General features: G+C 45.5%; 1 protein-coding gene across 7 annotated transcripts in view; it reads left to right on the top strand.

Annotated features, from left to right (window-relative positions):
* KCNAB2 (potassium voltage-gated channel subfamily A regulatory beta subunit 2) overlaps positions 1-27,542 on the top strand; it is a 119,441-nt gene that overhangs the window by 75,687 nt on the left and 16,212 nt on the right. For 4 of the 7 annotated variants that reach the window (XM_054008911.1, XM_054008910.1, XM_054008908.1 and 1 more), the window contains exons 4-11: positions 9,429-9,545; positions 10,536-10,579; positions 13,614-13,651; positions 15,110-15,189; positions 22,328-22,372; positions 24,356-24,400; positions 24,485-24,528; positions 25,374-25,460. In XM_054008911.1, the coding sequence (XP_053864886.1) occupies positions 9,429-9,545; positions 10,536-10,579; positions 13,614-13,651; positions 15,110-15,189; positions 22,328-22,372; positions 24,356-24,400; positions 24,485-24,528; positions 25,374-25,460 (500 nt within the window). Of the gene's footprint in view, positions 1-1,218; positions 1,637-9,428; positions 9,546-10,535; positions 10,580-13,613; positions 13,652-15,109; positions 15,190-22,327; positions 22,373-24,355; positions 24,401-24,484; positions 24,529-25,373; positions 25,461-27,542 lie in introns of those variants that run through there. The other 3 variants (XM_054008914.1, XM_054008915.1, XM_054008913.1) reach the window with 2 other exon arrangements.

The raw sequence follows: 27,542 nt of genomic DNA on the forward strand, positions 1-27,542 counted from the left end.
TCCCTCTGTACTTGCCTGTAGATGCAAAGCCACCAGTACCTCTCTTGAAATGGTCATGGTGAATTTTACCTTCAAAGGCAAAGAATAAAAATAGATTTTAGAACAACCGCCGGGAAAAAAGCCAATCTAACCCATTCTTATGAAAACACAGCAAACTGCGTAGGTCCCAGTCTATGAAATCGTTGGCTCTTGTATTTGAAACTGTTACATTTCTGCTTTAAAGCTTAATAGGATGTTTGTTTGTTTATTTTTTCAATGTGTAGCAAATACAAGCTGGGTCTCTTCATTCTAGCACTTGAGTAGTAATATTTAAATGCTGCTTTACAGACATACAGGAGGGAGGTCTCTGCTTCACCCAATTTACTATCTAAATTTAGCTGTTGTCACTATTCATTGCAATATTTGGAGGTGAAGGGGTAGAGATGAGAGGGAGCAGAAAATGAGGGGAAAGGGAACCCCGCCCCTGGAGAGACCGTTAGCGACCCACAGAGCAACTGCGTGCAGCACATGTACTACACCAACAGCTGTCTCCCTAGTTATTCTTCCATGGGAGAAGTAGCAACCTACCCCCTTTTGTTATTAATGAATTGCTGAATGTTTCCTGCTCAGCTCACTGGCTACCTAATTGACTTAGCCGAGCCTGGGAATCAAGCAGGATCGGTGGCAGCAAGTCACGCTGCCCTCTTCGCTTCAGAAATCCAGCCCTGGATCTGGCAGGGAAGCAGCTATCGTAGGGGTCAGAGAGAGAGAGAGAGACAGGAATTCCTCTGCAGGGCTCAAGAAGCAGAAGAATTTGGGGGCTTGGCTATCCTTTTACCTTAAATGAAGGACCGATGGCTGTTTGCTTTGCCTATAACCAGCTGGGTCTGAATGGCCTGGCTCCTGTGCGTGTGGAAACCTGCAGAAGATTTTTTACCTCACAGAGTTGAAAGTCTGACATTAAAAATAAACAGCAGTACAGCGTAAATATTTATTTATTTGCAAGCCACTGGGTTTAACTTAGTGGCAAACAGCCTCCATTCAACTTTGAAAAGCGACTTCAGAGAAACCTCAAGCTGCACCGTCAAGGGTGGGAGCAGGGAAAGCATTGAATGGCAGAAGGATGCAAGCTGGGAAGTAAATGGATTTGACTCGATTATTTCTTAACCCTCCCAGTTCATTTAGTTGTGATTTTCCCTGGCAGACTTTCTCCTATAGCCGAAGGTTGAAATTACAAGAGCTGCATCTTTGTCGTGTGGTGCTTTTGTTTTGTTTTGTTTTTTGGGGGGGGTTCTGAAAATTCTGTATTCCTGGGGAAAACACTTCCAACCCGTTTCCTCCTCCAGCCCTCGCGGGGAGAGAGGGCAGCGTGCTGTGGAACAGAACTCTTCTGAGAGCTAAAGTGGGGGAGGGGATTTCTGCAACCCAAAGAAAGCGAGGCCACTATGCAGGTTTCTTTTGTATGCTCAGAGCACAGCATAAAGAGCCGGAGTGCAGACGATCGACTGAACAGACAAAATGCCAGCAGTCCCAGCCTTGGCACGCGGAGCAAATTCCGAGCAGTCGCCATGGTTGCCCGGAGTCTGGGGCAGCTGTCTGTGCAAAATGCCCCATCCTCAAGTGACTCCAGCGTGAAACAGCCCGGAATGAAATATAGGTATGGAGAAGACCGTGCTCTCCCTTCTACGGAAAGAGAGTTTCTTGGCCTCTTGTTTAGATGTGTTTCTAATTTTACTGTCTACTGTACATGTTGGAAGGGGGGCACGTGGGTGTGTGTTGTGTTGTGTTGCCAGACTATACATTTTCAGTGGTACAAATGCTGAACTCGGTGTGCACTGTCCTACTTCTCTCTTTCTAGTAGTTTGCTGTTTTTCTCCTTTAGGTACAACCTTGCGAAGGGTCATCATCTGCTCTCACTTACACTGCTGTAAAACCAGAGCTCTGCCACTGAATTCACTGGAATTATTTCCCGTTTACAGCAGCCTAAATGAGAGCAGAATGTGACCCTAAGATTTGGTTTAGGGTTCAGCAGAATTCCTGTTAGCGTTGTTGTTGCTAATTCTCAGACATTCCCCGGGGTCAGCAGCCCACTGATTCCTCATTTGATAGCAGACCTTTGTGTTCTGTAATGTCACCAATCGTTTTCTGATGCTTCCACCTTTTTCTTTGGAGCCCCAATACATGTGCTGTGGAATAAGAGGGGACTGTCAGTCATACACTCTACCGCTGTTGATCTGTGTTTAGTGATCTGAAAACTAAACAAGACAGACATAACGTGCTCAAAACAGCCGTGCACCAAGGGGTTAGTGTGTTAAACTGGCATGACGTTTCAATTGGGAGATGCCAAGAAGTTTTGTGTGTCTGAAAGAACAAGAATAACATGTATGTTGTACTTCGGCTAATATTGGCATGTGTGACACTTCATACAAGATGTGAATAGCCATGCCAAATATGTCAGGCAGAGAAACATCGCTCGGGTGGTGTGAGCTGTACCAGATTATCTTGTCATGCTCAGTAACAAGCCATTTTTGCTCCGGACCTCTGTAGTCTTCTCGTGTGTGTGTGTGTGTGTGTGTGTGTGTGTGTGTGTGTGTGTGTGTGCGCGCGCGATAGAGACAAAGAATGAATACATGGGAGAGGTACCGCCTTAGATTGCAAGGGGTCTATTAGCTGAGAACCTCGAGGTCTCCTCTCGGTCCTGTATGCACCTCTCAATTGAGACCCCTGAATGCCAGATCTGTATTCGCATTAAGTAAAAAATTGTAACAATTTTATCTAGAAACCATTCAATACATGCTTTGAAAAGTTCAGCTGAAAATTTCTTTAAATGCCTGACTTAGAAATTTGCTGTCTTAGATGGAAAGGTTGAAGAACTGTAGGGTGTAAGTTTATAAGCATCTTCCAAAGGCAAGATAGAGCATAAAGACCAAAGTAATTCCAATACCAAGAGCATTAGTTAAACTTCCTGGATTGCAGAAGATTAAGTCAACCATAGCATTGCTGGTTGGTTGGGTTTGTCAGTGTATTAGTGGTGGATAAAAACATGCTGTGCAATATACTGGCCAGCAAAAGCCTTTCTCCTCTCCCATCCATCCCCCACTGCCCAAAGAGATCACCTCTTCCTGTGTAAAGATCTTAAAATGCTGAGTGAAAAATAAACAGTGTAAATGTTATTTATTTGGCAAAGATTTTCAGGAGTGACCAACAATTTTTTGGCTGCGTCGCTTTTTGGGTGCCCAACCTGAGAAACCTCAGAGGGACCTAGCATCATTGGGTGGGTTTTCAGCCCTTTCTGAAAATCAGCCCCCAGAAACGCAAGCCACTTTGAAAATCTCAGCCTTGCAACATTTGAATGTTTCTTACTCAGTATTTATCACCTTTGCCACATACCGGAGATGGACACACTGCCTGCCACGTAGTCTGGAAGCTAGAAACATATGTCCAGAGATGGACACACTGCCTCCCACATAGTCCGGAAGCTAGAGACATATGTCCCAGAGATGGACACACTGCCTCCCACGTAGTCTGGAAGCTAGAGACATATGCTATGTTGGGTCCTATTTCTCTCTAGATTGTAACTTGCATAGCCAATTATTTGAGACAGAGTTCTGCTGAGGTGAACGTAGACTGGTGGTAATGTTGGAGGACTCCCAGAACAGGGAGAATTTAGGCTTCAAAAAAATTCCACTATCCTTCTGAAACATGTGAATCAGAAATGCTGATTCATTATGTAGCTTATTCGCTCCCTGGGAGGCGAGCGTGGTTTTTAAAAAAACGAACAAAGTACTGAAGGATTGGGCAGTGTAATCTGCTGGTACATGTTTAATATTTTGAAAAACACAAGCAAACATCTGTTACTATCCTCTTCCAGTGCTGAGGAAGGGAAAAGATCTATCCGCTTCCTCATGGAAGTGTCCCTTCACGGTTAGCAGCTCCCTGGCAGTACTGAATGAATACTCCCTTGCTGTGTGGTGCCTCTTTTTGCTAGGGCTGTGTTAAACCACTGATAACACAGGTTATTAAGGGAATACGGGTGCCAACCTGTTTAAGAAAGTGTGTGTTTGTTTTGTCTTTTAAACTAAATTGTACATACATACAGCTTTAATACAAGCCTTAACTTCTACACCAGTGGTCCCTGAACTTTTTACCTTGTCCCCCTTCCCCTCCGGGCCAGGAGCAGGGCCGTGACTCCGGGAAGGGGGGACACAGATGGGGTAAGGAGGCCGAGGCTAGGTCCACAGCTGAGGGCAGGAGTAGAGCCTCATCTGGGGACCAAGGCCAGTGGCCAGGTCCCTGGCAACCGGCGCTCCCTCCCCACCCCCATGGGGGCTGGCCCAGGCCCCAGCCGTGGCCCCCCCCCCAAACATTCCTCCATGTCCCCGTAGGGTGGCATGCCCCTCAGTTTGGGAACCTCTGTTCTACACAGGGTATCAGACTAGTATAACAGGACATGAGGAATATTAACCATCATCTATAGTTAATAACTATTATTATTACTGCTTAGATTTGCTCTGTTCCCAAATCCTAGATCCCTTGATCAAATTGCTGCTTGCCTGAGGCTTCAATCCAGAGATCACTTTCTTTTCGATCCCAGTCCCTGAAAGAACAATCCTGTATCTGGGCTAGTTTCATAAATAGAGGATTTTTTACTGTATTTCATCATAGACAGTTGGCTAAGAAAAGCTATGGTTCGCCGACTGGCGGTTCGTCCACCGGGCCCAACTCAACTGCGTTCCCCTCAACAGAGCCGTCCACCACGGCAACCGGGACAAGCGCTGCAGGAAGTGCGGCTACACCAACGAGACCTTGCCCCACATCCTGTGCGGATGCAAACACCACTCTGGAGCCTGACGGTACCAACACAACACCATCCAGAACCAGCTAGCGAAAGCCATCCCGCCGTCCTGGGGAAGATCACAGTCGACTCCGCTATCCCCGGAACGGACAGCCGACTGCGACCCGACGTTGTCTTGACGGACGCAGAAAAGAAGAAGGTCCTTGTGGTAGACATCACGGTGCCATTCGAAAACAGGTCACCAGCCTTCCACGAGGCCCGAGCACGGAAGGCGTTGAAGTACATCCCGCTAGCCAACACCCTGAGAGCCCAGGGCTACTAGGTCCAGATCCACGCCCTGATTGTGGGAGCCCTGGGTGCATGGGACCCCCACAACGAGCCGGTACTGAGAGCATGCGGAGTCGGTCGACGCTACGCCTGGCTCATGAGACAGCTCATGGTGTCCGACACCATCAGGTGGTCCAGAGACATCTACACGGATCACATCATGGGACACCGCCAGTACCAGGTCGAATAACCGAGAAACGCCGACCAGGGAAATAACCCACTTCCTTCCCTGATGAACTGAGGGACACACCCCACCCATGTACTTATTCTCTACACCACTACTGACTTGGACTCTTAATACATTCCATGGGTGGCGTACCCGAGCCCACTTATCCACTGACCCTCTAAAAACTCCCGCACCCCAGTCTGGATCTATGCTGGTTATGTGATCTATATGTACCTCGTGAACCTTGTAACTGATACTTGCAATCCCCCATAACCCAAGCCCAACCCCAGATGTACAGTACCCTCCCTCCTAACGTGTGTAAATTTGATTTTAAACATTAAGTTTAATAAAATATTGGAGTGTAAAATCATTAGGCGCTCCAGCTATCTAGAAAAATGCCTCGTCACTGAACTGAAGAGCAGCTACGTTCCTTACTGTAAGGGCAGGTCTACACTTCATGGGTGCAGCTGCAGAGAAGACTAAGAGGGGTATGATAACAGTTTCCAAGTACATAAAAGGTCGCTACAAGGAGGAGGGAGAAAAACTGTTCTTCTTAATCTCTGAGGCTAGGACAAGCAGCAATGGGCTTAAATTGCAGCAAGGGAGGTTTAGATTGGACATTAGGAAAAACTTCCTAACTGTCAGGGTGGTTAAACACTGGAATAAATTGCCTAGGGAGGTGGTGGAATCTCCATCATTGGGGATTTTTAAGAGCAGGTTGAACAAACACCTGTCAGGGATGGTCTAGATAATACTTAGTCCTGCCATGAGTGCAGGGGACTGGACTAGACACCGCGCGAGGTCCCTTCCAGTTCTATAAAGATGCTGTATGCCAATGGGAGAAGACTTAATGCCCCTGTTTATAGCTTCCTTCCTTTAGTATCTAGGGATCTGTATTGTACTTTGAAGCCTGCAGATGACTCTAGTTTCTGCTGGACTGTGTGGTGGCCGCTGCTGCTGCAGCGTGTTACTATCTAGCTTTCCTTTCCCCAGGTCCTTTTATTAGTAGAGGTTGTTAACCATTTAAAGCGGTAAAGGCCTCCGCCTTTCTGCAATGAACCAGCCTTCCTAGATGTGCTTACTTCAAAGCTGTAGACATGACGGGAGAAGACTCTAAGCTGAGAAAGTGGAAAAGTCCAGAAAAGTTTTAATGGCTGGGTTATTAGAGTCTTCATCATTTGAATAAACGGCTTTTTTTTAAGCTTGATGTCAGTCGTAGAAGTTAAAGATGGAAAAGGTCTTAGGTGATCCTCTAGTCCAGGATGGTCAATTTATTTTTTGTCAGGGTCCAGATTTCTTGGTCAAGGTGTAGTCAAAGTTCAGACTCCAGAGAAAATAAAAACAATAACATCAACAATTATAATAATAATTAATAAAAGGATTCCAGGGTCTGTTCCAAAGGGTCTGGCGGTCCGGATTTGCCTTGCAGTCTGCCTATTCACTATCCCTTCTCTAATCCATCCCTAGCCAGTCCAGAGTCAGTCCTAAGGTGTATTCTCCAGTGCCGTGTTCAGGCCAAGTTTTCAGTATCTCAACCTATAGAGCTTCATCCATTTCCTGAGCAAACTATCCTACTGTCTGATAAATGTCACCATTAGATACCTCTCCCTGGCACAAATTCAGTATTGCCAAAGCCACGTGAAAAAAATCTTTTCAGTAGGAGCCACATCACTCTATCGTAGTTAGCTGTAGAGCCACCAGCCATGGGTGTGTCTGGCCACATGGCCCAAACTTGCTTAACATCTTTATTTCGAAGTAGGAGTAGATCTTGCAGCTGAGACAAACTAAATGAGTTCCACTTGAAAAGCAGAAGTGTAGATCAACACGTAAAGCTACATGAGTTACATTCAACTCTCTCACCAGTTCAGCCTCTGATTTCATCAGGGTTGCATCCGTGCATGCGATAGCAGTATAGGGTACTTCTCATTGCTAGTTCATACAGCTTCTACATGGCTTGTAGCAGAGTAAAGAGAGCCCCCCCCCGGAAGGAACTCTTCTGGTTCTCCACATCTCAGGGCACATCTACACTACAGCGCTACACCGATGCCGCTGCGCTGCTGTAGCGTGTCTGGTGAAGAAGACACTCGATGCCCACGGGAGAGCACTCTCCCATCATCAAAATTACTCCACCTTGGTGAGAAGCATAAGCTATGTCGGCAGGAGACGGTGCCAGTGTGGATAGCACAAAACTTGCGTCTCTGGGGGGGGCTTTTTCACATCCCTGAGCGACGTAAGTGAGATCGACTTAAGCAGTAGTGTAGACCTGGCCTTAGAGACCAGCTCTACTCTGAAACAGCCGCAATGCAGAGAACAATCTGGGGACTTAAAGGCAAGCGAGCATCTCAAGCCAATTTTATTTTACTAAGCACGTTTTCTTATCTTTTCATTTTCATTTTTATTTTTTAAACAGGGTTCCTAATGTGACACAGGAGTTGAAACGCCACCCGGGTCTGACATGCAATATTCAATAGCAGTGAAATATGCAGGGGCTAAATGAAGTGCACCAGTGCTTTCTGATAGCTCACACTAACCGTTCCATTAGTGTTTTTCATGCAGTTGAGCAGACCTGAGCCAGAGCTAATGAAGGCCATTCACTTGGCATGCTTTTTCTAGACACCACTTATTCAATGTTATGCTTTTGTGCCACTAGAAAATATCTGTGCAAATCAATTTTTTTATAATGCTTTAAAGATTTTAAACCCCAAATTGAACTAGTTTATTGAGAGAGGGAGCAGCATGCGTTCTGGACACACAACCAAGAGTTAGGAACTCCTGGGGTCAAAATCCCAGCTGTGATACTTGTTTCCCCTGTAGCTTTGGGCGAGTCATAGACTCTCCTCATGAGTGTTCCCTTCTTAAAACTGGGGTTAAGTTATCTGTATCATCTTAATTAATATTATAAAGCCATTTGAAAATTGAAGGAGTCAAATGTGTCGTAACATTGTAGAGTTCATATCTGCTCACCAAATTATATACTCGTTACAGACGTCATTTGTTTCCAGCTATTCCATTTTTACCCTGTCTACTCTGAATTTTCAATTTGCATTCTCTCTGTGTGTGTTAAAAACACCGTTCATGTAAAACTGTTGTCAGAAAATAGTTGGATGCCATAATGATTCTGGCCTAATCATATAAATCAGATTGAATGAGGTCACTGCTACTGCCACTTTAAATTATTGTGCAAATGTAGCGTGCAGAGCTTCAGCAACCGTCTGTTATCTAATAAGTGAATTTTATATCTGAGAAGCTTGCACTTGCTGTTTTATTTTCCACTAAAATGTGTCTGGTTTTCCATGTTTAATTGTCATCGATCGTTTCAATTTTATACTCCTTTTTGGAGCGCTAAGTAATTGCCCAGGAAAAGAGTATTGTGTGATACAAATAAATTTCTTGAAATGCCCTTTTCCTGGTTTTATTCTGTCATATATGGTTAATTTGCAAGTAGAAAAAGCTGATTAATATTAAAAATACCTGTTAAGAGATTTCCCATGCTTTCACATTTGTTTCATCCCTGCAGATGTGCTGTATGAGAAATTACACATTTTCTGTTGATACTCTCAAGTTGCAGAGTGCTTTTGTTTTTCAGTTGGCAATAACTAAATGTCTAGTGTCTAAGAAACAGCATCCTTTCCATTCCTACTGTCTGTGTGTGTGTTGTCTCTTTAGATATTTATCTCCTGTTTTGGTGGCAAAAATAGGAAAGTAATAATGTTACTTGACATTATCAATTGTTATCTAATACCTCATTTGAGTCAGGGAAAAATCATTCTCTGTCTTCTCTTCCTTCTTTAACTAAATAGCTTCTCAATTCATGCCCTTAATTTTGTAGCCATCAATTTGGGTTTAGAGGGGGTGACGCCTTCTATCGTTTGTTTCATTGATTTCGTATCAAGAATGGTCTAGATAATACTTAGTCCTGCCTCAGTGCAGGGGACTAGACTAGATGACCTAACAAAATCCCTTCTGGTTCTACATTTCTATGATTCTATCTTTGTGCTGCTGATTTCATATTTTCATTTCTATCACCGTTTTCTTATAAACACAAGGTAATATTATGAATAAACTGGATTTTCTCTCTCTTCCTCATGGTTATTTCATTCCTTATCATGTTCTCATTACCTTCTTGCTTTTCTTTTGTTTTGTTCTGTCTCTTTTTACTAGGCTAAAATATGGCCACCCTAAGCTCTTTAGAGCCCTGCAACCCAGGTTGGTAGGTTTGTGGGGGGGTTCCCAAGCACTGGGTCACCTCAGAACAGTTATACTAGCTGTTTATTCCAGGTAATTTTGCAACATGTGTCCTCACTCACTGTCTGTCTCTACTATGTGCATCTTCCATACATGCTAACTCAGCTCTTGTAACTCACAGATCTGCCCCAGGCTCTTCAATCCTTATTATTTGGGGGGTTAAATGTGCTCTTGTAAAGGCACTAATGTAATCATACCAGCTTGTGATTTTGTACCTGTTCAATGACCAACATGAGGTTGGTTGGTTGCGAGGGGGTTGTTAAGTGTCATGCCAATAACCACGACTTACTGAGTTTGCATGTTTTTTACAATACACCTGGTGCACTGTAGGGTGTGCCCTTCATAACATTCTTACAATAACAATGCAGTCTGCTTTTCAGCATTTCACTTTATCAACTCAGTACAAAGACCAAATAGTCACATAGGCAAAACTAGAAAATCCAGACCACCACCCCCATAAAAACGGGGGTGGGGAGGGGTTGTAATTAGAAAGAACAGGATCAAAAAGTCGTCATTAAAATTGTACTGAAATTATCTTCCAAGAACAGTGAGTGCATAGGATAAAAGTTATTTTTAATGCCTTTTATTTAAAATGGCTTCACTAGCATTCCCTTTTTGACAGTATGGAGGTCTCTCTTCCTCTAACTATCTATACATATGTAGCTGCATAATTTCCCTGTAGTGAAAACAGTAAATTTCATTTGATCAGCAGTTTAGGAGAAGTGTTATCAACTGCTGCTCCACGCTGGTGCCTGGGGAATACGGTGTACTCATGGTTCATTCGAAGACAAGAGCTTAGCTAAACACTTCCCGTACACAGCACTTTGTGTTGATTGGAGTGCAACTGAAGGGCACCGAAACCCCTGTCCTTTCTGTTTATAGTTCTGGAAGTGGATGTTCCTGTGATGTTTGCCGAAGGGACGGGGAGCGGGGACACCACACGTAGCATCTGTCCCATGTAGCTATGGCACATCCTATTTCTGACATTTCCAGTGGCTATTAAGAGGTGTTTCTCTTTTTCAGAAATCTTGGGAAATCGGGGTTGCGAGTGTCCTGCCTTGGCTTAGGTAAGTGACTCGATCGTCAGGTGCACTCTCTCATATCTCTCCAGCATCTACTGGTGAGCAATCCTCTTCACGATGATTTCTCCCTCGGTTATTTAAGTAAGAGGCAGGCCCCCAAGGTGGAGGTGGCAGGTGAAGGGAGCTGCACCTTTTGCATCCATCGGGGCGATGTTCCTCTGATTCCATGTTGCATTAAAAATGGATGACCTGAAACCGGATCCAGCTACCAGTGCAGCATTTCCCTGCTGGTTACCAAGTAACCAGATCTAACCACAGATTTCTGTTCTGTCCTAAACCTCGGCCTCTCCCGCAGTGAATCAGCCTGGATAGTGGCCTCGCAGACCAGCATGGTTACCAGACTCTGAAATCCTCCTGTGCGCTTAGTGCATCTTGTATCCCCGATTGGTTTTCTGTATTAAAATATGTGGCGGTTACAGGTTTACTTGGGGTGCTGTCATGGATGGGTTCACAAACAGGCATCCCTTTGCGTCTGCTCCTCAAGAGACCCATGCCATTTAAAAGTATGTCAAAAGAAACATTTGTGCCATTTGCTGCATGTGGTTGTTAGAGCTCTTCAGCGTGGCACACGTCACGCTAGAATTTGGTTTGCAAAGACACCAGCCCTCGGTGAGGGCTAAGTCCACGTTCCGTTTAAAGCTCAGCGGTCACCTGCCGAGGACACTTGGGCTCTCTCTGGCTTCTTTGTGATGTATGGTGCAAGTTGGCCACGTTGGGGAGTGGAGTTCTCCTTGTTCGGTGCTTTTTATAGAAACAGCAGAAACATCAAGTGTAGTTGCCATTGTTTTGCTGGAGTAGCTGCTGTGTTTGTCTTGGACAATGTCTGAGCGACAAGGGACTGACACAGCTACAACTACACTGCCTGCCGCAACTGGACAATGTTGGTTTAGTTTAAGCTCTCACACCTTCATTGCAAGGTGAGCAGTTAAATATTTTAACAGAAGCTTCCTGTATCCAAAATGTTAATGAGCCCTAGAAGTTAAATAAGCATGAACAAAAAGAAACCAGGGAATTAAAGAATCTGAGTAAAAATCCCATCTCTTCCCAGCTGATCAACTTTCACTGTCTTGACTTTTACCTGTCGAGTCCCCAGAGATTCACACCTTGACATTTTAATGGAAAAGACAAACAGAAAACTAAAATGTTGCTTCTTGCAGGGAAGAGAAACATATAGGCCTTTTTTATCCATCATAAAGAAGGAAAAAGAACATGCCTACGTTTTTTCCATTGTAGGTCACTTTTAAAAGAAAAGCAATTTGAGTCACTGTCATGAAAATGAAGCATCTGAAAAATGTAAACAGTGAAAATCTGTTTCTCTTGTCTGAATGAAATTTTATCAAACTTTCATAAAAAGCATTTTCCCCTGGGCTGATGATAAGCCTGAGAAATCCCAGCCCAAAAGGTCATTTGTTTTTCAGGTTTATCAATGTCTGAAAAGGGGGGCATAAACCAGAAGTGTTGTATCAGCCCTCACGATAGCATTGGTAGTGCAGCACTTTATCTGTTAAAAGACACTAACAACTCAAGATAGCTGCTGCCCCCTCACAGCTTAGTGCAGAAACAAATGTCTGACTCTTTGATTGCTATCATTCAGATGGACTGCAAGGAACAACTTAACCTTTTTCTTTATATGAAACAAGCTACAAGGCATTGTTCTCGCTTCCTCATGAACACTCGTGTTCAGCGCTTCCAAGTTAAGATACTTCAAGAATGATCCACTCCTGAGCTGTAGTTTGCAGAGAGTTTGTGCAGATTTCAGAATCTGCTGTAATTGATTATATCCAGACAAAGAGTCACTTAGCACAAACTGAAAACTGTGCTCCCTGTTCACCTGTGACAAGTTAGAAGTATCTACAGGCAAGTGCCATGGACTTCTGCAGAATCTAGGTTTTCATTTTAACAAAGACTAACTTTCTAAACATTTGGTTGCTCAGATAACGTTCCAAATGTGGCGTGAGTGCAACCAATGCACCTGTGTCTTCCTAAGGGCTTGCCTACATGGGAAAGTTATACTGGTATACGGAAAGGTGTGAATTTAAACTGCTATAGTTATACCAGTAGAACTCCCCATGTGGACCCTCTTATTCTGGTAGGGGGGTCTTTTTCCAACTTAGTTTGTCATTTTGCCTTAAAAAGCCATTCTTATTCCAAGACAGGTATGTCCACATTGCGGGAGCTGTACCTGTTTAACTGTTCTGTATAACTGGGAAAATGTCATGTGTAGGCCAGCACTAAGTCTGCAGAGAAGCTGCCCCAGTACCTCTGTGGCTCCTCGTGCCTTTGCCAAGCTGCAACAGAGCTAAAATTGGGCAGCATCGAGAAAGCTCTGGGTATCCACTAGCCACTAGAATAGGGAAGGCAACAGCGTGACGAGGAAATGGCAAACGGATGAACTTTTACAGGTTCCTAGCCTGGGGATCATGCTGTAATGTCAGGCAGTGGGGTCATTACAGGCAGACGGGTCTCCACTAGCAAATCGGAAGTGGTTTAGTTAACTGTTCCCTGCAGGTTGTTGGCTGGGAAGGGCAGGTAGGTGTTGCAAATGACTGGCAAGGGCAGAAGTACAATGCTCCATCCCAGTTTGGTGAGAGGGCTTGACCTGGCAGGAAGGCATTGGAGAACCCGAGCAGTTGGTGTCCTAGGGCATCCACCCGGATGACAAAAGTCTTCTGCTTGAGTCAGGCAAACACATGAGAGAGAGAGAGACAGACAGTCTAAGTGTAACAGCAAGTGATAGGGAGGCCCTGAGAGCCTGGTTCGCTCACCCACCCACAGGCTTTGGGCAGGGATATTTCACATCCCAGAAGGAAGAACAGTGGGGCCAGCTTGGTATTGACAGACTAGCATAGGACTGACTGCATTTGGATTGTTCCCGTGTTTCTCTGCTAGTGACCTACAGATTAATTCAATCTGGAGCTCCCTTTTCCACGTTCATTGTGCCTTTCAGAGCAGAGTTAAGTTGTATGTATTTTGTACTTGTGTTTTCAGAATGAGTGTTTTCCCTTCTTTCCCTTTATAGGAACATGGGTGACGTTTGGAGGGCAGATTACAGACGAGGTAAGAATTGTTCCCTGTTTTGTGCTGCCTACTCCAAATATACAGTTCTTTTTTCAGTCTCCTTTCATTGTACTGAAAATCAGCTTCAGGAGACTCCGTAATCTAGTTCCTTTTATTGATTTAAGTGTTGCCAGTGCCCTTTTTCGTGGGAAATCTTCATAATGAAGAAAGGTTCTGTAATATTTACCAATTTTCACTGTAGAGATGCATAAATATTCATGTTTGTCTGACCTATTTCAACTTTGTTTTTCAAATTAGCTAGATTCATTTTTATGATTATGGCCAAAAGAAACTAAAATTATCCTTTCTTTGGCTAATTATTATCCACCAAGACTAGTACTTACTGCTTAGCAAATAATTTGTAGCACATAACTGGAGAATAATTTCCAAGAACAGAGACTAAATTCAAACCAAATACTTTTCACAGTTGTTCCAGGAGCAGTTTGCTCATGAGCTGTTTGTTCCAACTGTCTAATATTCAAAATTTGAGATGCATTGGTTAGTTTAATTGGACACACAGGTCACATGGTAGTCTTTGTCATCCCTAACGCAGTGAGCATAAGTCTTAGAACCAGTCTTTCATTGCTAATTACTTGTGTTTAAGAGTTCAAAATTCGGAGTCAGCACATAGTCACAAATGACTTTCTACGAACACCCTGATCTATAAGGTGATTTTTCTGTAATATTTGTGGGAAATGAACACAAAAGGGGGCACAAACACAGCTGAATTGAACAGATGTTTTTGTTCAAGCAAATATCCCCAGAAAACATGTACAGTTCTGTTACATAGTACGTGGATGTTGGAACATGCATCTCATGGGGATGGTGAAGTTTTTAAGTTAGTGTTGTTTCTGTGAAGCCAGACTTTCAGAAGATATATTCAGTTTACCAGTAACATTTGTGAAACATGTGCTGCTGCTGTATCTTTCCCTGGTAATACAGACTAGGAGGCAACTTTATAGCCTTCTCCATTCTGTGTAGTAAATGTATACAACGCAATACTTGCATCACGGTTTTTCTGAGTCAACAGATGCCAGCTGTAGTCTGAGCTAATACCATATAAATCAATTTTCTGAACACTGGATTATAAAAGTGGGAGAAGGAAAATCATATTGCAGGGTGTGCTTGGGATTCCCTGTTTTATATCCATAAGGTACTGAGTGCATCCTGATATGGGGGTAAATACCCTGGACTGAAAAATACATAACGTGCAATTTGCATGGTATTGCTGTGCAGTGAGACCAACTGTGGCTGCCTAGAGTTAGGCATCTAAATAATCAGATCACCTCGTTAGGTGACCAACTTTAGGCAGCCTAATTTGTAATGTTTGGCCTAAGCATGTTACCATGTGCTGTGTTATACGTGTGTTTTATTGATATAGCAGTCATACCAAGGGGTTTCTGGGCTCCTGCTTTCTACGACGCACTCTCTATAAACATTACAAATGTTTCTTTGCAGATGGCAGAACAGCTGATGACTTTAGCATATGACAATGGCATTAACCTGTTTGACACAGCAGAAGTCTATGCTGCTGGGAAGTAGGTACCTTCTATGTTTATCTAACCAGGAGACACAAGTAGATGTGTTTTAATAAATGGGTGATTGCTGTAAACATCCAGAATGACTCTTTCCCTGGCTACCTGACTTCCCCTGATGGAAGTGCTTTTACTATGTTATATTTTCTCCAGTATTTTTTCTTTTGTTCCAGAGTTCTCTAAAATGCACACACACACCCCGGCCCAACCCCAAAGCTTCATGTCCTGGATTCCCTGCAAAGTCTCTTTGCTTTGCCCTTTGCTCTGCCAGAGGGGTACGTGGCACCTGCTCGGTTCTGCTCTCACTCCCTGCTCTTATGGAGAGCAAAAGTGCAGAGCAGGAATGAAATCTGGGTCTCGCCTCAGCGGGTGGCCGGTGCTTACGCTCTAGTATTTCAGCAGCTTTATTACAACAGAGACTCCTGCCCCATAAAGTTTTTCTCCCAGAATGATGACCTCCCTTCTGCATTCCTTTGCCAGTGAAAATCCAGGGGTTTTTTTTTTTAGCTTCTAATTAAGTGCTCTTCACTATGGAGCGCACAGGCTGCGTCTTTACTGCAAAAGTGGTGTGTTTCCATCGAGATGGCTATCGCCAGTGGGAACAAGGCATGGCAGTTTTTACCTCATCTCACTTCCTCGAGGTAAACCTCATATTGGCAGGGAGAGGGGTATAGGGTTGAACTCAACTAGCTACGTCAAAGTAAAAACAGCTTCATCTCCGCTTGGATTTTACATTGCAATGGGTATCCCAATGGAAAAACCCCTTCAGTGGCAGTGAAGAGACAGACATAGTTAGAACAGACGGGGAATGTAGACAATCAAGTCCTAAGCCCCAGCACTGCTTCAGCCAAGTGACAGATTGCAGATACGTTTTCCCTTAATCCCACTGTTCTGCCTGTATCCCTCGGCCAGGGGTCCCATCTGATTCTCTGTTCGTGACAAAGGGGCGATCGCTGGGGAGGAGTGCCAGGATGCTCTGTCGTTGATGTTCATCGCTCCTGCCGGGTTAGCCAGGCATTTTATGGTTTAAGATCTAAACAAAACCTTTGTTCACCAAAAGAACAGACTGTTAAAGAGGTTGAGAAAAGTTGTTTAAAAAGTTGGCTGGCTCCATTGCTGCTCCTGCCTGGCAAATGCTGTGAGAAAGGGCAGCAGCCGTGCCGTGTTTAGTCCCCAAACTCGGTTTGGGGGCAGGACATAGTACGAGCTGGCCTTTGCAAAAAGCACTCCTGAGAGCCACAGAATTGTTACAGCCTTGCTGTGTCTGGACGGTAAATTCACTCCTGAGAGCCACAGAATTGTTACAGCCTTGCTGTGTCTGGACGGTAAATTCACGTAGCTTGGTTCCTCAACACACTGCCCGCCTCGTCTCAGAAAACCACTGTGGAATCTAGCCAGGCCTATACACCCAGCTGGGTGCAGGGTCTTGTCCCTGCTCAGAAACGGGGCCCATATAAGTACCATAGATAGATAGCGGCTCAAACTGCCATTTTCCACTGGCCCGGCACAGTCTGTGAATGAATGCATTTTATTTCTATTGGTTTCAGTGCATTTGAAGTACTTATCCCTGACTCCAGGTGCTTTGACAGCACTGAAACAGACAAAATCAGAGAAAAACCCACTTCTCCTTCAGAGAATGAGCTGCCTCCATTCCCTGGGCTACACACAGTGAACTGCTAAGGAGCCTGGGGCAGTCTGGACTAATAAGTGGGGGCACCTGCTCACAAGAGATGGAGATTTGGAAGGCAGAGGTGTCAAGGGATTAGGATTGTACAAATTGATATGAAATGGTGCTTGAGCAGCAATAGCTAGTCTAATATACACTGACTTTGACCAGCAGTTTACAGGTGTGCAAAACGAGGTTCTGCTGTGAACCAGAGAGGGGTGCATGGGCAACAATGGATTGGGAGGGACAATAAATAAATTACAAACACCAGAGCCTGTCTCAATCGTTAGAAAAAGGTCACAGGCTGATGCTGATGAAAAACTAAATAGAAAAAGTAGACGCCATGAGATGCAGTGTTTGTTCCTGCTCTCACTAGGTTTCCGTGGCATTTGCTTGCATATTACTAGCAGGTGGTCTGAATCCCTCTCCGTGTAACTGGGCATGGTTTTTAGACAGGCTGGCAGTGCTTTTGCCTTTGTGTATGATATCCTGGTTCAACAGGTCAGACTGCAAGTAGCAGGGGAGCTGGGAGTTGGGCTGCCCCATCCTTTTCGTATCTAAAAATATTTTTCTTCCAAAGTTTTTATTAAAGAAAAACTGAATACAAAAAAGGAGTGAGGGGGCGAGTTTGCTGTGCAGTGTCTAAGGGAAGGTGATGGGTGATCAATACAGGGGGACACACGGATGACAGCACACTGGGGGGAGCAGTGCAGCGTGCATTTGGTCTAGAGGCAAAACCCTACTGTGTGGAAAGAACCGCAAATTTCCTCATTCTTTCCTAGCTCAAGGAAAGCTCTACGGGTCATAACTACAGCCCTGCCTTGCTGAGAGCCCGGACAGTGAGGCTACCAGCACTGCCATGGTGCCAGTGCACAGGTTTTCCCTACCAGAATTAATGAACTGAGTTCCTGGGGCAAGATTTCCCCCGCCCCCTTTACAGAAGACCCAGGCACAAGTCTTGTGCGCCACTCAACTGCCTCTTCAGGCCTATGGGCCACGAGGCTGAGTGTCACCCAGAATGATTAAAACTTGCTCGGAAGCAGAAACGAACACACACCCCTCCAGATGTGTTTGAATGAATGCACTGATTTAGAGCCAGATCCCGAGGGTCTGGCTCAAACTCCTGTTGAACTCAAGGGTCTTCTAACCTGATGCTTGAGTGTTATCAAAGAGTAGCCTCCCTCTAATTCCCCGAGGCCAGAAAAGTTACATCTGGGAGTTAGCGTTGCCTCTGAGATTTAACAGATGATTGCTCCTGTTTCAGTTCGGGTGGCTGAAAAAGTTTGAGATTGGTGCACTCCATGTTTTGATTGGCTGACCACAGCCTGTTCTATCTTCCTGTCTCACTGATTTGGTTACGCTGTCAGGTACAGCACTTCCTGACTAGCCCAGCTTATCTTCCAGGCCATCATGAGCAGAGCAGGACAGAGTTATTTTAATTCTTCTTTAACAACTACCAAGAAGTAAATTACAGCCACAAATTCAGAAACTTTTCAAAAAAGAATTAGATAAGTTGATTAATGATCTAGAGGATGGCATGGACTGCACCCTCAGCAAGTTTGCAGATGACACTAAACCGGGAGGAATGGTAGATACGCTGGAGGGTAGAGATAGGATACAGAGGGACCTAGACAAATTAGATGATTGGGCCAAAAGAAATCTGATGAGGTTCAACAAGGACAAGTGCAGAGTCCTGCACTTAGGACGGAAGAATCCCATGCACTGCTACAGACTGGGGACCGAATGGCTAGGCAGCAGTTCTGCAGAAAAGGACCTAGGGGTTACAGTGGACGAGAAGCTGGATATGAGTCGACAGTGTGCCCTTGTTGCCAAGAAGGCTAACAGCATTTTGGGCTGTATAAGTAGGGGCATTGCCAGCAGATCGAGGGACGTGATCATTCCCCTCTATTTGACATTGGTGAGGCCTCATCTGGAGTACTGTGTCCAGTTTTGGGCCCCACACTACAAGAAAGATGTGAAAAAATTGGAAAGAATCCAGCAGAGGGCAACAAAAATGATTAGGGGGCTGGAGCACATGACTTATGAGGAGAGGCTGAGGGAACTGGGATTGTTTAGTCTCCAGAAGAGAAGAATGAGGGGGGATTTGATAGCTGCTTTCAACTACCTGAAAGGGGGTTGCAAAGAGGATGGATCTAGACTGTTCTCAGTGGTAGCAGATGACAGAACAAGGAGTAATGGTCTCAAGTTGCAGTGGGGGAGGTTTAGGTTGGATATTAGGAAAAACTTTTTCACTAGGAGGGTGGTGAAGCACTGGAATGGGTTACCTAGGGAGGTGGTGGAATCTCCTTCCTTAGAGCTTTTTAAGGTCTGGCTGGACAAAGCCCTGGCTGGGATGATTTAGTTGGGATTGGTCCTGCTTTGAGCAGGGGGTTGGACTAGATGACCTCCTGAGGTCCCTTCCAACCCTGATATTCTATGATTTATAGAGGATAGATCCATCAATGCTATTAGCCAGGATGGGCAGGGACGGTGTCCCTAGCTTCTGTTTGCCAGAAGCTGGGAATGGGCGACGGGATGGATCACTTGATGATTCCCTGTTCTGTTCATTCCCTCTGAAGCATCTGGCATTGTCAGAAGACAGGATACTGGGCTAGATAGACCTATGGTCTAACCCAGTATGGCCATTCTTATGTGTTACAGAACAGGTAGGCACTCTCTCTTGGCCCTTTTCTCGCCCTGTAACCACAAAGGAGTCCTATACATTTTTTGTTTCCCTATAAATATAGATCCTAGCGTCTACTTCTTTAAAAGCCCTTTGTGACACTAACTCACTTGCAATGCTTCTTTATGGGGAAAGGCAGCACGTTCTATGGAACGTTTATATGTTTGTGACTTCATAGAATCATCGGGTTAGAAGGGACCTCAGGAGGTCATCTAGTCCAAACCCCTGCTCAAAGCAGGACCAATCCCCAACTAAATCATCCCAGCCACAGCTTTGTCAAGCCAGGCCTTAAAAACATCTAAGGAAGGAGATTCCACCACCTCTCTAGGTAACCCATTCCAGTGCTTCACCACCCTCCTAGTGAAAAAGTTTTTCCTAATATCCAACCTAAACCTTCTCCACTGCAACTTGAGACCATTGCTCCTTGTTCTGTCATCTGCTACTACTGAGAACAGTCTAGATCCATCCTCTTTGGAACCCCCTTTCAGGTAGTTGAAAGCAGCTATCAAATCCCCCCTCATTCTTCTCTTCTGCAGACTAAATAATCCCAGTTCCCTCAGACTTATGTATGAATGGGCTGCATTAGGAAAAGACAGGAGATATGGAGAGCTGATCTTATTTTTTTTCTTATGAACTTTTCTGACAACTAGAATCTGCTGTGCTGTGCTGCTGCTAAGCCATCTCAGCCCAGTGCCTTTCTCCTCGTTAACCTTTCCACTCCTCTCCCTACATCCATTTGTGCCTGGGCTCAGGTGAAATATCGTAGTTCTTCAGGGTGGCGACACATCTGCCTGTGTGTCCCTACAGCACCTAGCACAGTCTGGCCTGATCTTATTCCTGTTACCGTCCAAGCAATAACCAGGGATACGCTGTGAGGAGCCGAGTGATGAGAATGTGGCGGGCAACAAAATGAAGGCCTGGTACAAGATACTCGTGGGTAGAAATTGCAGTCATTCCAGAAGGGTCGTGAACAGACGCTGGGCGTCATGGCCGCCTTGCCCTTTCCATGTTGCTAAGTGGGAGGTTGTGTCCTAGCTAGAAGGCAGGAAGGTCCAAGTATGGAAAACATGGAGAACCATGGTTCTGTAGCTCTTAGGGAACATCTTTTGGTGATTACGTGTACTTGGGAGCATTGATGAGAGAGTCTCAACATGTCGTGTGCTGTGTATTAAACCCTAGCGACAGTGAATTAATTGGGATTACTGAAAGTGTTCATCTGTGTTGTGGAACCTTTTATTGACTGTACGAAATGAAGGCCCTGGCAGTCTGACCTGTTCAGCGTCTCATCTTTGGTTTTAGACCCTTGCACAACACAGAACAAATCCGATAAAGCATCACACACTTCTCTTTGTTTAAGTTAATGACTAAGGGTCGGTTTTTCCTGTCTCCTCCCGAAGAGAGTGACTTTCTGACTGGAAAGGATGGAGGCTGCAGAATGTAGGGTCTGAGGAGTTTCACTAATAATTGCCCGTTAAAAATTAAATTGCCCAAGAACAAAATATGCCTGATCTGGCCAGGAGTGAAGGTCAGTTCAATCGTATTGACTGTTTCTATCAGTGTGTGTCTGGGCACTCCACACAGTCCAAGCACAGATGTTCGCGTGGCTCAGTTGGTAGCGTCCTCACCTCTGCGCCACACTGGAACTTGGGCGCCTACCCAGAGCTGGCACAGCAGTGCCACATCGGAACAAGCCACACAAGTTAATCCCAGTGTGACGATCAAGGCCGTGTATTTATTTCAGAATAGAAATGTTGGTGGAGCCAGTCCTGTAGCAGCATCTACAGGGGCAAAGCAACCTGCCAAAGCCAAAGAGCAACGGGCTTGAGCAAAGGCGATGGAATTGACTCCTGACGGATGGCAATGGAGAGCTGTCTCTGCGCTGGGCTGGGTCAGAGAGGCGTTATGTAGGATGGAAAAATGTCTCTCTCTTACCTGTGGCTTTGGTCTTCCTTTGGTTCCACTCCAGCACACCCCAGCCGGAGATCCCCCAGCAAACAACCTGAATATCTCTGACCTGTTTTCTCACTCTAAAGAAGAGAGGCCAGAATGGATCTTATTTGTAGGGAGTCGTTTGTGTCGTGACAGGTCTGAATAGCCAAGTCCTGCAATTATCAGCAATGAGCCACAGTACGGCTAATGGGCTGAGCTCCGGTAACCTGAACGCCTGCCACGTTTTGTCCAGCCACGCCCTCTCTTTGCCACGGATGTCAGTACAAAAGAGGCTGAGGAGATGGGTGACATCATATTCCGCCTTCACGGTCTGTGCCTGCCATGAGTCCTATGGAAAGTAGGGTTGGGATCAGTTAGTGAAGGGACGCGGCTCTGGCAGATGGGGGTATTAAATGTAAGGTACATTGCGTTCTTGTCCCATCTCTGTTGCTAAGATGTATAACAAGCAATTACAGAGAGCAGTTCTTTATGCACTGCAGGACAGTGCAAAGGAAGGAGGAAATTACATTGCCTGTGGCCAGGATATTTTTATCTTTGACCCTGACAAATGCCAAGAAAATTCCAGCTGTCACTTGATCCTGTACTGCAGTGTAAACAACATGCAGGATTCCTCCTTGTTCAGAGAGCCCGTTAATAGCCACTGGAGTGGGTGGGGCCTGGGGTAGCCTCTTTAGCCTCAAATTGTCTTGTTCTCCTTAGCTCCTTAATAACGTTTTAACACCCGGGATTTGAAATACATGGGATCCCTCCGTCGAGAGCCGATTTTCATGATTGAAATGGTTTGGACCTAATTTCTATACCAGACTGATGAACTCATCATTTGTGTTTCTCTCTCATTGCAGGGCTGAAGTTGTGTTGGGAAATATTATTAAGAAGAAGGGTTGGAGGTAATTTTATTCTTCCTTAGGCCAAGTGCCACGTTAGAGCCACAGTGCTTCATTGTTATGCTCTGGGCAGTTTCCTTGATAACCACTGTGTTTGATACCGAAGGAAGGAAATGAACGGTAGGTAGCCAGGTGAAGAGTCAAATAACTATACTGGGATTTGCAGGGAGTGGTGCGTCTGTGAGCACCACATTTGGGACATGGAGTCTGAAAACCCCTCTCTGGTCCCTCGCAGTGATCGCTCCAGGGTTGGAGTGGGGCAGGGTAGGGGAATCTCTTACTGCTGCTGCCTGTCCTGGACTTGTTCCTGTGAATGAAGAGAGTTTCTGCCTTCTAGGTGGTTGTATTGGCATGAAATAATAACGCCATTCTTTATGGCTGGCATTCAGTCTTCTGGTAACTCTGGGGCCCAAGGTGTATGGCAGACACAGGTCTCTTAATCTCAGTGTTTCCCCTGGTAAATCTCCATTCCTTTTCCTGATGGAGATGGCCAGGGCTCATCAGTCCATCACAGCCTGACACCTCTCCCCTGTCCTGGCTGGGTCAGAGCAGAGTGGCGTTTCTTCAGGGAGGTGTTCGTAATGATCTCAAATTGTAAAAGCCACAAGGAAGAGCAATTTCAAATACCAGCTCACTGCAGTTGGGCATGAATCATTAATCATAGTAGGATTGTCAGAAAGTCTGTAAATCCTTCCCTCCCGAATGCCACAATTATCATCCCAGTCAGTGGTTATTGGGTACATTTTTCCCACTCAATTATTTATACTTGTCATTTTGTTCCCCCGAGATTGTTTCTTTGCATTAATTACCATGGGACTGCAGCTCCCAGTAATTAAAGGTAATTGACTTATTAACAAATCCCACAAGGAGCTCTCCTGTCAGCGCTAGGAGGCGATCTTTGGCACATCATCCTCTTCTTTTTCCAGCACCCAGGTCCTGAGCAAATTGGTCCATGTCTGCTTTGAGATGCCATTGGGGTGTTGCCTGCATAGTTTTGTATGCCCTGTTTCACCACTGTCTCCGGGACCATTCCTGGCCGCTCTCACCAGGCATTCCCCATAAAGAACAGTCTTGTGCGGTCATATTAGCAACATGGCCAACCCACTGTGGCTGGAGCCTTTTGATGATTGCAGTCACACACTGCACTTTCAGTCTTCTACGGACGTCGTCATTTCTTCGTCTGTCCAGCCTTGTCACGCCTAGGATGTGACGCAGACGCCTCACGCCCAGAGTTGGCAGCTTTGGTTCTGGATGTTTTTGGTACCCATGTTTCACAGCCGTAGCGTAACATGGGCACAATGAGCGTTGTATATAGTCTGGTTTTAGTGGTCATGGACACGGCTGAAAAGTCGTTATTTGCGTGCCTGAACAAAAATGTTTGGACTCTTAAATCAAACAGCCCTCTTAAGTCTGGGACCATAGCAGCTGTTTCAGTAAGTTCACAGTAGTTGGAGCTGATAGCAGTTTCTCCTAGTAGTCGCCAGGCTATACCCTGCTGGATGGCCCTGAAGCAAAGTGACTTTGGGCTACAGGGCCAGACCCAAAGCTGGGACTTTCCCAGGTGCCTCAGTGATTTTCAGACACCGATCACACTCTTGACAATCTCACCCAAAGACTTAACCCCAGGATCATCCAAGGTGAGGAGGGTCCTAGAGATAACATCCCTGATCTGTGCCAGTGAAGGCTTCTGATCAAACAGCCGAGCAGATCACTAACCTTACTTACCCCGGGGTAAATCAGCAGTAACTCCACGCTGAAGTCAATAGAATTATCCTGGTTGTGCCCCCGCAGTGCTTGGTGCTAAATCACTTGCCTCTCGCAGACCAATGAGTTGGGAAGTGCCGTGGGTATTTGCATAACTGGAAGCTGCGGGCAAGCCTCACCTTGGGGTGGTAAGTGTTAGGACGGGCACCCAGACGAGCACAGAGAGCGGAAGGGAACCTTGGCTTGGTACATTTTATGCAGTGACTCTGTTTCTCTTCGCAGGCGCTCTAGCCTGGTCATCACAACCAAAATCTTCTGGGGAGGAAAGTAAGTAATACTGGCTAATTTCACCACCGCCGTAATTGTCCTACTTGTACTGGACACTGCTAACCTGGGCCTGTTGTTTTTCAGAGCAGAGACTGAGAGGGGACTCTCCAGAAAACACATCCTAGAAGGTGAGCGAGAGCACATCTGCTTTAATGCCGTACATGATCCTGACCCTTCAAGGCACTTGAGCATGTGCTTAACTTTAAGCACATGAGTATCCCCATTTAACTGAATGGAACTACTCACATGCTTAACCATGTGCTTTGCTGGATCGGGGCCTATCTGCTACTCCTGTATATTATGGTGGGAGAGTCTGCGGGAACTGGGACCTGGGGCGTTCCCATTCAGGAGAAGGAACCAACGCTCTTGGACAGGGCTCCAGCTGAGCCCATCCTTGGTCTGCTTCAGCGGCTGCTTTGCCGTGTCCCAGCAGCTGTCACACACCTGCCCAGGAAGCTGTGGGTGCGCTGTCCTGCCGAGGTGGTGTTAATGGCACTGCAGAGTGCCTTGCAGAAAACCAACCTCCTGGCTTGGCAGAAGGAGTAGGGTGGGGGAGAGGCACGTGCTGGTGGTTATTGTTAATAATGAGCTGAATATTTCCCTGAGAGTCATTATAAGTGTCCTTCAAATTGCCTGGCCACTGGCCCCCGTTGGGCAGCGGTTGGATACGTTTTAGCATCACCAGTGCTGCAGCTCTCCCCGAGATGGTTTTCATCCAGCCCTTGTGAAAGCTGGGGCTCTCCACGGAGCCTGGGGCACAGCACAGCCCTCTAGCGCAGATGTGGGTCGCGGTGCTCTTAACCCTCTGGGACAGCCTCAGCAAAGCTGTAATCGTCAGGCCTCGGCACCATCTCCAGAGCGTTAGTGCAGCTCTTCCGAGCCTGTGTTTGCAAAGTGCTCGGCGGTAACGAAGCAGGGTGCTCAGAGGGGAAATGTGCTTGATGGCCTTTTGTCCTTGTTTGCTCATCACCAGGTCTGAAGGCTTCCTTAGAACGGCTGCAGTTAGAGTACGTGGATGTCGTGTTTGCTAACAGACCAGATCCCAACACACCCATGGAAGGTAGGTTCCACTGCCAGCTTCTCCCTAACAGCCTGTTTCTGTTCTGGGTACTGGTCAGCAGGCAGCTGAGATTGATGGATTAGCCGCGGTCTCGCCATTTGCGTCTGGAAGTAGGGAGTGACTTCTAAAGGGTATAGCACTGGGCAGTAGGAGCGCTAGCCGTGGGCCGCCAAATCATTTTCAGAATAGCCTCTTTCTCTCCCCCAGCAAAGTGTAATAGAGAGGCACCAGTCAAAGGACTTCTCAGGGGACGGTCCCCTTGCTTGGTGTCATGGGGAAACTCTTATGCTTAGGTGTCCCAGGCCTGAATGAGATGCTGTCCTTGTCCCTTTGGGGTTTGTGCTGCAGGCTGAACTGGGACTCTTGGAAATACATGCTTCTTTCTGCATTATCTCCCTTTTCGTTCCGTGTTTGCCAAGCACGACAGAGCCCAGGTCCATGACTGGTGCTCCTAGGTTCTAGGATAATACAATTCAGCAATACGGTTATGATCATTATAATAATTTTCTCAAGCTGCTTTGCTAGCAGTTTGTACCTCTGCAACAGATCTAACTTTTCTCATTTCATGGCCTGTCCCATTTCTGGATTACATACTCGCCCATTCTAAGAAGGAACTGTTAATTCCTTGTTAGTTTAACATCTTATTAGTCAAATCAGGTCTGAATTTTTCATTGCATTTTATTTTTTGATGTTTTGATCATGATTTTGGTGACGGGTTTTTAGTTGCAGTGTGTTTTCCATTATGTAGCAATTGTTTCATGTGTTAATACATTCAGCATATGTAAACAAACCAACCAAAAATCTTTTGCAACCTCAATCCCTCTCCATCCCCATGTGACGGGGCCTTCTCGGGATGCGCTCTGCTTCTGGAACAGACTGTGTTAATGGTGCTTTGATAGGGGGCTATTCTTCCTCCAGACCCTTTTGTCATGCCGTTCGTTGTAATATGCCAGCAGTTGTAAACTCTGGTCTCTTTAAATCTTTCTTTTATCACCAGGGGACCCATTTAGTTCTTCCAAGTCAAGAACATTCATCATAGAAGGTACATCGTACCCGCAGTCCGAATATTGACTTCTGTGTCCAAACAGCATTTTATGGGACAGACTCTGTATTTTTATTTACACGACTTCCTTTCCCCCGTGGCAAACTTCTCCATAAAATGCACAAAGGAAAACAAACAAAAAACCCCCCTTGCCTTTGAGAACATCTTGCAAGTAAAAAGAAAAAAGCAACATAGTGATTAGTTCTTCTCTTCCCTCGATTCATGTCACTTCATTCTTTTGTTCCTTTCCTTTGTTCAGTGCATGACGTGCCATTTTCTGCTATGCTTGTCTGTATGACAGGAGGTCCCCTCAGTTTGAAATTCTGCATTAAAGCCTAATTTGTTAGTTCATTAAAATAACATGGTACCTGTTCCTAACATGCTTGTGATCTTGGAGGAGAGCAGTTCAGGGATCAGGGTGAACAAATCAGTAGTACAGGGGAGAACAAGCAGGTTGTGGTGTTCCTCACCTAGAAGTCTTAAAGTCCACAAGACTGTCCACTTATCAGCACTCAACCTTTGAAGTTTACATTAGCATCAGAAAATACAGTTGTCTGGTAAGTTGAATGAATTGGCTACCAAAGTTGTTAGTCTAGTCAGTTACTGAAATATGTTATGCTGATTTCTTCACCCCTTTTAATGTGACTGGTCTTGCATAAGGAATGTGGTTGGATTTTTTTTTTTAATGAGTATGTACGAGGGTTGGGCAAAATTCTGTATAACTGCGCTCCCTGTGGTGGCAAATTTTGACTACATTAAAATAACGGGGCAGAGTTTTCAGCCCTGTTCAGAGTCAGATTCTCATGGGGAGCTGCTACCACTGGGGTGCATCCCTTTACCAGCACTAGGTTGGGACCAAAAGGCTAATAATTGGCTGGTTATATATCTAGCCAGCCCAGCTATGAATATGTACAGTAGGTACAAAGCATTCTGTCTTCTTACTCCTGTTCATTATTGAGCTGAACGCCTGGTGCAGTTCACTTGCGGTACATTTGTAATATGGTTATTCAAGCATTAGTGTCTGGAACTTGGGAAAATAA

The sequence above is a fragment of the Malaclemys terrapin genome, chromosome 19 (genome assembly GCF_027887155.1).
Source record: "Malaclemys terrapin pileata isolate rMalTer1 chromosome 19, rMalTer1.hap1, whole genome shotgun sequence".
Classification (NCBI taxonomy): Eukaryota; Metazoa; Chordata; order Testudines; family Emydidae; genus Malaclemys; species Malaclemys terrapin.